At 41.5% G+C, this 12,032-nt stretch overlaps 1 protein-coding gene and 2 non-coding genes across 3 annotated transcripts; all 3 read right to left on the reverse strand.

Moving 5' to 3' along the window:
• Window positions 1-8,990: 8,990 nt before the first annotated feature.
• rps13 (ribosomal protein S13) lies at window positions 8,991-12,001 on the reverse strand. Its single transcript, XM_042062260.1, has 6 exons — window positions 11,889-12,001; window positions 11,111-11,159; window positions 10,933-11,011; window positions 9,935-10,104; window positions 9,458-9,558; window positions 8,991-9,071 (listed from the first exon to the last, which is right to left on the reverse strand). Exons 1-6 carry the CDS (start codon window positions 11,909-11,911, stop codon window positions 9,038-9,040), a joined length of 456 nt encoding a protein of 151 aa, XP_041918194.1. The 5' UTR covers window positions 11,912-12,001; the 3' UTR covers window positions 8,991-9,037.
• Window positions 9,223-9,353, reverse strand: LOC121682560. Its single transcript, XR_006022631.1, has one exon. It is a non-coding gene; the product is annotated as a small nucleolar RNA SNORA19 (small nucleolar RNA).
• On the reverse strand, window positions 9,637-9,857 carry LOC121682545. The gene has a single exon (XR_006022615.1). It is a non-coding gene; the product is annotated as a small nucleolar RNA SNORA73 family (small nucleolar RNA).
• Window positions 12,002-12,032: the final 31 nt, after the last annotated feature.

The following is a 12,032-nucleotide window of genomic DNA, read 5'->3' on the forward strand; positions in this document are numbered from 1 at the left end:
CACCAGTCTTGTACTGTGGCTCTAATTTCAATGAGATGGAAGGTATACTATAACTACAATGAATATAGGCTATTACAAAGCACCTCTAGCAACATCCACTTGACAAATACATTTAAGAGAGGGAAATATTTCCATGTGAGGCACTTCCATCTTTGCTCACAGCCACAACGAACAGCAATCCCAAATTGCCAACATCAAACACCTTGGTGTGGTATAAATATTTGATCATTGAATCACACCCCTGAGAAAAGGCTATCTTGCTTGCCTAGTCCCGGTTGGAGGACGCCTGGTCCTGCACATGGAGGGCATATCTTGTAAGAAGGCAAATGGTGTATATAGAAAATTTGATGGACCATGAGTTTATTCACTGACAGAGGTCTGGGGTAACACACGGTGACTATTTTCTGTGAATGCTCAAGATATTGGAAAAGAGATATTATTTATCTAGTGCTTGAACCACAACTAATACAGACTTGTTTCAGTGTCCAGAACAAACTAGCCTTTATACTGAGTGCAAGAAAATAGAACAAAACAAACACACCTGCTCTGGCCCTGTGTTCTCTAAGCAATCATCCATCTTGCCCACATTGCATTCTCAACAGGGGAACAGTCCCATGAACCAACTCTTAAGACTGAAGCAGGAAAGATGATGCCAAGTGACTTTGTGAAGTTCTTCAACTCAAAGTTTTGGAAAGGGTTGTGAGAAAAGTGATGAGAATAAAATCACCCACTTAGTTGTAAAACGTTGTAAAGCTGTCTTGTCTAGTACTTGTGCATAGGCTGTGCTCTAGCATTATAAATTAGTTGTTGTTTATCATAACATACATTGGACACTCTGTGACTATAGCACACACACTACACTCACTCGGGACACTGATGCGCAGTCCTCTGCCGCTCTGCAGTGTAAGTACTGTTGATTGCTGCCTACCCACTGCCAGGAGCCCACAATGCAGCAAGGCAAGGTGACTCAATGTTAACTTTCTCTCCTAGGAGAACAGCAGCAGCTACAGTTGAATCACTGCTTGCTGACTGGGCTATGCAGTACACTCCACTCACACAAAGGGGATTTTTCAATCTCTGTCTTGCCGTTCTTATCTTAAGGCCCAAGAAATCAAGAGTGTTAGGCTGTACTGAGGAATTGCTTCCCATTCTCAGTCACGGCCAAGCTGCAGTAATGCAATGCAGATGCTTATGAATTAACACTTTACAATTTCCTCCTATCATCTTATGCAGACTGCCAATTAATAATGCATGCGTCTATTCCAGAGAAGTGCCTCCCTCAACAATTAAATCAGCAGGCAGGCGAGGAGGCCTATGCCACCCAAATGAATTACTGCAGCGAGGGATTGTTTCTCTTTATTAAGCCTGTTAAGCTGGAAGAGGCCAGCTATAGTGATTATGCCACTGACAAGACCATGTAGGTCTTTTCATTACTGATTGATGAGAAGAATATGAAAAGGTATATTTATAAAATATACTGAAATTGCAAACCCTAAAAAAAGAAATGTCCATCTGGGTGGTCCACAATTACAGCATCTAATAATGCACAAATGTGCATTAAAACTATCTAACGATATGTGAGTGTACATCACATTTCCACATCAAATGTCAAGTAAAGACAGACAACCCAGTAGGTCTGACCTATGAAATTATCAAGACCATTCGGGTGCTGACCTCTTGTGGTGAAATTGGTATGTCACAGTTTGGCTCCTGTATCCTTAGTGTGCCACCTCAGCACATTATATGATTTTATTTTGATGGTTTTATTCATTGAAATGAAATATAAGAAACTTTAGACTTTATTTTCATTGAGTGATTAAAATAAGCATCTTTTTTCAGCCAGTCATTAGTTTTTAATCCAGTCCAAAAATCTAACATCATTACAAAACACCACAAAATCCTCCATTAGATTTGTTTTGTTGGGGAACTGGCATGGTAGTTTTTAAAATGTTCTGAAGACCACATCTAATAGTAAAAGTGAGGATGACAAAGTAAAATAAGATATTGTGAAGGGAGATAATGTTATTTTAAAGTGATAAAACTATGAGGGAGTGTAGCCAGAGTGAAAGTATCAATGTATCTGATGTTACTTTGGATCAGAGTTAGAGGAGGTGGGAGAATGAAACAGAACAGAGGACAAGACTAGGGCTGCACAATTTGGGGAAATATCTAATTGTGATTTTTCTTAACCCTCCTGTTGTGTTTGTTTTATGTTTACTAGTTTTGCGTTCCCGGTCAAAAGTGACCACTGCATTATAACTTGTTAGAAATCTATAGTAACACACATACTATCATCTAATGTTATGATAGACCTTTGTATCAACTTGATTTTCTATTGAATATAACCAGTTTTTAACCATTTGCTATTTATGGCCTGCAGGCCTCACTGACCTGAGCTCATGCTTCTGAGTCAGAAAGGGGAATATTCTATTGGGGAAAGGTTCCAGTGGGGGCTGACATAGAAGCAAAGAGGGGATGTGAGGGTGTGTTTGTATGTGTTTTAATGTACAGAAGCACATACAGTCCATCTGATCAATAAGTATGTGCCTGGACTCAATTTTATACACTGACCATTTTCTCACCCATTCATTTCTAATGGCCGGTCATTTTTGACTGGAAATACATGGGTGTTCTAAATTTAAACTAGATGTACCGCATAGCGGTACAAAATATGACCGCCGCTCAGTCCTGTACATCCATTCCGCGAAAATAAATCATATTTGTCTCCATCTTCTACTCCATCCCCCACTCTCGAAACTTTTGTGTATGCTTGTTTGTGTGCAAACACACATTCCGCACACAAAGTTGTCTACTGGCGCTGCAAAGGTGAATAGATTTGTAGCACTTGCCAAAAAAGTTGTAGCATTGTTATAAAACCTTTAAAATCTCTAAACAATCACAAGTAGGGCAGTTCATCACAGTCCATCCATTGCAACTGGACTGATGAAAGGTACACCTGTAGGCTACATTGTATTTGGGAAAAGCAGAAGGTAGCAGCATAATGTATTTATTTATTTATTATTATTAAACAAAACAATCCCTGTCAGTTCCATGCAGTTTTCAACAGCTATCAAGAAGAGAGGTCATGTCATGGATTTTTGTGAATGTTTCTTCTTCTACATATTCATAAGTTAGATATCTAGTTCATATGACATTCTATGGTCAATGCACAAATTAAATACCAGTAGTCTAAAACAAAATGCCGTTTTACCCAGTGGTGCAAATAACTGACATGTCCAAAAGGGCCTTCATGAAATGCGTTGCGAGACTGTTCATACACATTTTAACGGGCCAAGTTGAAGAGCTACTGTCCGTTATTGTTTGTGCAAATAATATGCTGATTTATGTTCCCTTGCATTTTGCAACTATGACGTCCATGGTTAGTCTGGCTTTCGCCAGACCAAGCTCAATCTTTTAAGAAATCGAAAAGGAATCGCCGGCATATCAGGCTGAGTTCACCCAGCCTAGTCCATGGTAGACGCCCGAGAAATATTGTTTAATTTTGCGATTGAGATATCCACGCACTGGCGCCCCCCCTGCGACGTGTTCGCCCCGTTAGAGCTATTCTAAATGCAAAAATGCATAGAGGGAGTTATGACAAAACCGTGACTGTTAACAAACTATAGGCTATATATGAGGTAGGCCCTATGCTAGGCCTATTACACAACAAAAATTGTCACTAGGCTATTCTGGCGACCCAAATAAAATCTTCTTTGGGAACCAATGGCTTACAGTATCAAGCGGACTTAAGCTGCCACCTCTTGGCGAAAAGTTAATAGTTTTGCATATCAGTAGTAATACATTTCACGCAGCTGTGTGAATCACAGAAAGCGACACTTCTAAATGGAACCCAACCCACTGTACAGTAGCTCAAGGTCTGTGGCTAAAGCAGCCATAATGAAAGCGTTATCATTGTTTGGATACTTCACACACACGTGTTTTTTAATCGCATAGACCAGTGGTTTTCAAAGTGGGGGCCGCGAGCGGGTGCCAGGGGGACCTCAGCAAGTTGGAAGGAAAAATAAAAGAAACAAATAAATACATTTGAAAAATGTAAAATATACCTATTACTATGAGGGTTGTTATACAATGCCATTAGAATAATTTGTCGCATATCTGAACATTACTATTATTCCCAGTCATTATCATGAAAAATATAAAGTGATAGCTCTCATATAGCAGAAAGCCCCAAATGCAATTTTTACACACTGTGTACTCCATTGTGAAGTGCTTGTGGCTAAAATAAACATTAGGATTAGCTTAATGTATTTTTACATTTGCCGTAGTATTGTCGATGGGTTTAATAACACATCAATGTGGTCCTTGGCCAGAACCTAGTGGTATTTGGGGGGCCTTGTCGTGGAAAAGTTTGGGAACCCCTGGCATAGACTACTACTACCAAGCTGGAATCAAAGCACATCGACTCCCCTCTCACACCCTAAACACGCACTTCGAACAAACAAAAAACGTCTGTCTCACGGTATAGCCATAGGCAAAACTGTATTGGACCGGTGTAACGTTGGTACTAAATCATCCATCGCAAAGAATGATTTTTGTAGCACGTGCAACAAATATGTGTAGGTACAGCCCTGCCCTGGATACATCTCTCAACGTGCGCTCTAAAACATTTGGTTTAAATGGAGATGTAGGCTAGATCACGGGTGCGTTAATACATCTACACTGCGGCGAGTTGACACAAATTATTCACTTTGACGAATTTATGTAGTTTCAGTTACTTTACTTTGAGCCATGCTCTTACTTACTTATATCACCTTTGAAAATAGAAGATTGAAGTAGCCTATATGGGTGTTTGGGAATGAACGTTAACTCAGATGCTTTTTGAGACTTTGAGCAGAAATGTGCCATGTGTTTAGGATGCATCATAGACAGGTTATCTTTCAGGTAGCCTATATATTTTCCATTAGAAAACCATCACGTAGCAGCTAACTCACTTAGCTCCTGTTAGTAGCCTAGGTTATGGTCATAAGCAAATGAGATGACAGTCGAAAGATACAATTAGTGCTGTTATCAATTTGCTTGGTAGCCTATAAACGCATTTATGGTTTTCTACAAATAAATCAATAATAAAATCGTCCTCCATCACTCAACCATGCTAACGGTAACATTAACATTATTTTACCTGCTATTGATAGGATTAACGTAGCCTACCTGCAGTAAAAAACAAGCATGTCTGATAAACATCTCATCTCATCTCAGATTTATTTTGGCTTCAAGAGGAAATGGGAATTACATATCATGCAGAAAGCATCCTAGCCTTATTAGACGTTCTCTGCGGTAAACTACCGTACAGTCTTGTCCTTGTAGGAAGCGTGTCTTTCCAACCCACTTGAAGCCACTCGGGGGCAGCCGTGGCCCACTAGCACTCTGGACTTGTAACCGGAGGGTTGCCTGCTCCCCGAGCGCCGCCGTTGTAGCAGGCAGCTCACTGCGCCGGGATTAGTGTGTGCTTTCACCTCACTCTGTGTGCTGTTTGTGTTTCACTAATTCACCGATTGGGTTAAATGCAGAGACCAAATTTCCCTCACGGGATCAAAAAAGTATATATACTTATACTTATACACTTTAGATTAATTTACAACAAAATTACGTCTCACTGCAACGATGCGCCATCTAGTGGACAAACGACTACGTGACGCCAATACTGGAAATGCAGCCAAATTATTATTATGATGAATATTTGGTTTTCCTAGATGGTTTTCCTTTAATCCAATGGGGGGAGTGGCCCCCGGGGACGAAACGATTTTTTTCCGTAAAAGTCTAGTGGGGCTACATACCCACCAAATTTCATGTGCCCCGGTGGTTCGGTGTCCCGGGTATCGTTGACCAAAAATTCAGGAAGTAGATGACGGGAAAAATTATGACCGACGGGATTTTATTATGACCGCTTCGCTAGCGGCGGTCATAATAAAACACTTAAATTGTTATACAAATTATGTTTTGTGTTTTCAGATGCCCTGTGTTAACAAAGTCAAGGTTACTCATGGTAGTCAGAATAAGTTAACAATATTTTTGAGAGAAAAGAATTGTCAATCGGTCCCATTTGACCGCGAACACAACAGGAGATATTGCGATTGAAGTCAAGCTTCAGTTAAATATTCCAAATTATGCTTTAAGTTGGGCCTTTTCTGATTGGTGTGCATGCCTAGTACATGAGAAGCACAGCACTACTGTTAGGTGTGTTCCACTGTATCACACAATAAGATGCCATGCATATAAATATCATAGATGTGGCGAGTTGTGAGCTGCAGGATTAAATGCAGCATTTGCAATTAGCTAATTGCATTACTTCAAATAGACAGATAGATAGATACTTTATTGCACACAACAATGTTGGTGGCATTTTTTGTTACAGAATCCAGTAAACAATCCAGTAAGAAAAGAAACAAAATTCAGATCAGTTTTGTAGTGTTCAGGAGTTATTGCTGAAGGGAAGAAGCTATTTTTTGAAACATAGTTTCAGTTCTTATGGACCTGTAACGTCTTTCAGATGGGAGAAGTTAGAACAACTGATGGTTTGGATGAGGGATCTTTGATTATTCTGGAAGCGCGGTCTAAGGTGTGCTCAGAGTACAATGCAAGGACTGGAGGGAGGTCACAGCCAATTATGTCAGGGGGTTTGGTGATAACTCGTTCCAATTTCCTTTTGGTGCAACTGTCTAAACTTATTTATTCTGGCAAGCGATACCCATGTGATGACGTCTTAGGGGCAATTCCACACAAAACTGTCACATCCTTAACGCCAACTAAATTCCATGGCATTCTGTTGGCGTTATGGATGAGTTTTGCGTGGAATTGCCCTTAAAAATTTCAGTGCAGTGACTTTTATTACATTGTTATTGATAAAATGTGTAAATTAAATCAACATTATTGTTCGGTCACAAATTAGGATGGATGTCTTACTATGTAATTGAATTAGTTTGATGAAAAATGTTTTCTTCGACTGACAGTGAATCAGTGTAAACTGTAAAGTCTACTAACATGGAAGGCCACATCACGCTAATGTAATGTTTATACACTGCTCAAAAAAATTAAAGGAACACTTTGAAAACACATCAGATCTGAATGGGGAAAAACATGGACCCCACATGCTTGACACTTTGGGGCATGCTCCTAATGAAATGGCGGATGGTGTCCTGGGGGATCTGCTCCCAGATGTGGACACAGCCATCATTGAGGTACTTCACAGTCTGTGGTGCAACCTGCTGGTGTTGGATGGACCAAAACACAATGTCCAAGAGGTGTTCTACTGGATTTAAGTCAGGGGAGTGTGGGCGACAGTCAATGGTATCAATTCCTTCATCCTCCAGGAACTGCCTGCACACTCTCGCCACATGTGGCCGGCCATTGTTGTGCACCAGGAGGAACCCAGGGGCCTCTGCACCAGTACAGGGTCAGACAATGGGTCTGAAGATTCATCCCGATACCTAAGAGCAGTGAGGGTGCCGTTGTCTTGCCCATAGAGGTCTGTGCATCCCTCCAAGGGTATGCCTCCCCAGATCATCACTGATCCACCACCAAATCAGTCATGCTGAATGATGTTGCAGGCAGCGTAACATTCTCCACATCTCCAGACCCTTTCACGCCTGTCACGTGCTCAGGGTGAACCTGATCTCATCTGTGAAAAGCACAGGGCACCAATGGCAGACCTGCCAATTTTGTATTCTATGGCAAATGACAATAGAGCTCCACAGTGCTGGGCAGTGAGCACAGGCCCCTCTAGAGGCCATCGGGTCCTCAGGACACCCTCATGAAGTCTGTTTCTGACAGTGTGGTCAGAGATATTCACACCAGTGGCCTGCTGGAGGTCATTTTGTAGGGCTCGGGCAGGGCTCCTACTGTTCCTCCTTGCACAAAGGAGCAGATACTGGTCCTGCTGCTGGGTAAAGGATCCTCTACCACATTACCCAGCTCTCTTAAAGCAACTGCCCGTCTCCAGGAATCTCCTTTTGAGACTGCGCTGGGAGACACAGTAGTCCTGGCAATGGAACGTATTGGTGTGCCATTCTGGAGGAGTTGGACTACCTACCTACCTGTGCAACCTTTGTAGGCTCCAGGTACTGGCTTATGCTACCAGTAGTGACACTGACCCTACCCAAATGCAAAACTTGTGAAAAATCAGTCAAGAAGGATAAAGATGGAAAAATTATCAGTTACCACCACCTGTAAAACCATTCCTGTTTTGGGGGTCGTCTCATTGTTGCCCCTCTAGTGCAACTGTTAACTTTGATGACACCAAAGCAGGTGAAACTGATTCACAACCACCTCTGTTACGTAACTGCCCAGACCAAAAGCTTACAAGTGTAATAGCCTTGATGCTATACTCCTATGAAAAAGTGTTCCCTTATTTATTTTGAGCAGTGTGTATACTATAAATTGCTTTGAACGAAAGTATCTGCCAAATACCATCATCAGTTCATAAGTAAAAAAAAAAAAAAAACTCATGACCCATTGTGGACTAAATACTCTGTAAAGCCCAAGGTAAATGTCAGCATTCGGACCCATTCAAGCATATTTCAATGAACCTGAACAAAGCAAAATCAGTCCTTCATTTGAGGTGCATGAGGATGGCATTGTACCAAAAACACTTGACCTTGTAGTCTGAGGCCACAGTACATCATTCTGTAATATGCAAGTAGATCTTCTACCACCAGTTAGACAGCACAATTCAGTCACATTCCTCCCCTCTATACATACTTTACATTTGGCCATTCATGGCAGCTGGGCATACACAATGCAATTCAGTTTAATATCCAGATGCCTTTAATGCGCTATAGAAAACTTACGGTCATTTGTGTTCCCTTAAAAGATGCCTGAAAATAGCATTCGAAGCTGCTACAATCTGATGTCACAATATCAGTGTTTTACATTACCAGGCTGATCTTTAAAAAAAATGTTTATTCAAGTGCTCCTATATGCAACACATGGCCCGACAAACTAATCATGTCAGCAAAAACAGACTCACAAAGCACTTGAAAGTGTAATCTTTTTATTTTTTCGCAAAAAATTGTTGATGCATTTATGCCACCAGAGCAGATGCTGTTGAGGACTCGCTGCAAGCAGAAAGAGGGAACATCACATTAGGAAGATTGAAAACACACAAGACAATACATAGCTGCAGTCACATTCGAGTCAGCAGAAAAATCTTCATTCAGAATATTGCTGAAGAAAACACTTTGGATTTGGAATAGGTCAATTGGACAGGAGTGTATGAAGGGGACTGGCAGTACTGGCACAACACAGCCACACTGCTAATTTACCTCCAATATTTCTATAGCACATAAGAAATATCTCAGTTCTTATAGTAAAAAAGAATGGGACAATGAAATGTGCATTCATTTGTAGTTGTAATGTAATTGTGAGTGCCTCCGGTCATCCCACCCAAGCCATCCTTTAAACTAGATTTTGTAATCGTACAACAAAAAACCTGGATACATACTACTTCCAGTTGGGAGCGAGCACTCTCTTGGTCTTGTAGTAACGGGCCAGCCTGTGGATCCTGCTCTCAACGAGAATCAGACGAAACTTGGCATCCTTGTCCTGTACAGAGGGGGGAGAGGGGTCAAATATAATTAACCACAGATGATCAGACCAAAACTGAAGCTTTAGGCTACTTAAAGATGTGCACTGCATGGTTTGCCCTCCCAGTAATAGCCTATGGGCTCTGGAAAAGGTGTAGGAATATGCAGGACTCTGTCCATACCAGCCTGACGGCCGGGGAGCAGCTCACTATACAACGTCGTGGAACGGGACTATACATCATGGCACAACGTGCTAAGCTCCCATACGCCACACGGACAGAGCCTTGTGAGAGCAACCTCACAGGATGACCACGTTGAGCACTTTGAATTTACACACATTTCAGGAACATAGTCATATGGTAAACAAAAGATCAGTATATAGCTGACAAAAGTACCTTTCTGTTCCTCTCCAAGTGCTTCCTCACAGCGACAGCCTTCTTGATCAGGTGGTACAGATCCTCGGGCAGGTCAGGGGCCAGACCCTTGGACTTCAGGATCCTGAGGATCTTGTTGCCAGTCACAAAGCGCACCTGAGCAACACCATGGGAATCCCTCAGGATCACACCTGCATGGACACCCAATAAGTCAGGCCCAACACCAAAAACTAGGTTGCCCAGTACACACCATCCCAAACGCTTGACAATATATCTAGGCATTTCCATCAGATTTTACCACTCACATCTGCCCTTCATTTCATAACATCAGTTAATGGTCTGGAATGGGGCCTAGGCTTCATGGCTTGTGTCAGCTTAAATTGCAGTGAGGACTGGGGCAGCAACAATTGATTAGTCATCAACTACTAAATTGCTCTACAATTATTCTGGTATCCACTCCACAACTATTCTGGTATCCACTCCATGTGCATTTCAATTCCAGATTCACTGCTCCACTCCCTCTAGCAAACTGGGAAACGGGTTTAAAAATTACATTGCCTGCTACATTAGACAACTATGAGGGTCGGACATTACTAAACTGTTAGATAAAGATGCCCATTTTTCTTTACCAGCAATACTTAGATTTAAAACCAATAGATCAGTAATCTGACATTTGCCATCATAGTCAACGATGTACAGCGTAAACAGGAAGTTGATCTGACAAAGTGAATGATGTGCATAGAGCCTATTGCATTATTTGTGTGCTACTATTTTGAGGATAATACCTCAATTCTGATCAAAGCATCTTAAGCTTGAATGTTATCAGCTTTAATTACTCTTCTGTTACAGTTAATTAAATATCTTTAGCATGTAGACTAAACAAAAAGCACTTTGAGGACACAATCTTGGGCTTGTAAACATTTCAACATTGTCTTTTATCCACATACAATTTTCTAACACTAAACAATTAATCAATTAACAGACTGAAAATAGTTGGGAGCTGAAGTGATGACACTTACCAATCTGAGAGGGTGTCAGACCCTTTTTGGCCAGTTTAAAGATCTGCTCCTTCACATCATCGGAGGTCAGTTTAAGCCACTGAGGATAGACACAGTAATGAATCCAAACAATGCCACAGCTAAATACACGACTAACAAAAGAGAAATCAAATGAAGGAATGTAATCCTCTATACTTACAGTAGGCACACTGCGTCTGTAAGGGAGCGCTGACTGGGACAAGCCCTTTCTGTAATATGGAATAAAGATGAACACATTACATCCAAAGGAAGTGACAAAACAGTAGATGGTTTACACCTCCAGTAAAGACCGGTACGCTATGGGATGGTGTGGAAATGTGCAGGACGACGTGCACACCAGCCAGCAAGCCAGAGAACGTTTCGTGAAACGTCACGGAAATCATAGCTGTTTTTTATTAACACGTTGAGCCATGCGAGAGCAACTGATTACGCTGAGCGAACAGTATTTGATCAATGACTTAACCTTAACTAATGTACGTAGCAGTTTTAAGGCTCAAGACAAACCAATGTGTCAACTAACGACAATGTAAATGCGGCTAGCAAGCTATAAGATATAGTGAATGTTACCAGTGGCTAGCCACATTTGGCTAACTTGATGATGAACATAAAGCCATCATAGCAAACCCATATCAAGTCATCTGCATCAATTTCAGGGTCGTATCAGACAACCATATCGAAGGGCTTGGACGTGTCATTCGACCGGGTAAATACGGAGGAGCATTGCTCTCCATCTAGCCCAACTCGTTCACATGGCATGAGCAGCATGGGCGGCCATCGTGTTAGCTTACGTTGAAACTTGGGCACGGGTTAAATAAGGCCATTGAACAAATAATAGATACATTACCCGAGTAAAATATCACCTAGAGACTAAATAGACGTTATGGGGTTCGTTAGTAATGATATATTTCGGTTTCTTAAATAAAAAAATAGTTACATACCCGGGAGCGTGCATACGACCCATGATGGCGTACGACGGAGCAGAGGGAAAGAAAGATCAAGACGAGGCAAGACGGAAGTAACTCTTTCGACAGGAACTGACGTACTACATGTCCCCCCCCCTTCTCATTTTTTCTGTTTCTTTG

This window comes from Alosa sapidissima, chromosome 14 (assembly GCF_018492685.1).
Source record: "Alosa sapidissima isolate fAloSap1 chromosome 14, fAloSap1.pri, whole genome shotgun sequence".
In the NCBI taxonomy this organism is placed as follows: Eukaryota; Metazoa; Chordata; class Actinopteri; order Clupeiformes; family Clupeidae; genus Alosa; species Alosa sapidissima.

Excerpts from the sequence above, each read along its gene's own strand:
- rps13 (XM_042062260.1), bottom strand. The coding sequence starts at position 11,911 with ATGGGTCGTATGCACGCTCCCGG. Across the intron at positions 11,160-11,888 it reads GGTCGTATGCACGCTCCCGG|AAAGGGCTTGTCCCAGTCAG; the intron begins GTATGTAACTAT and ends TCCATATTACAG. Across the intron at positions 9,072-9,457 it reads CTCGCTCCCAACTGGAAGTA|CGAGTCCTCAACAGCATCTG; the intron begins GTATGTATCCAG and ends TTCTGCTTGCAG.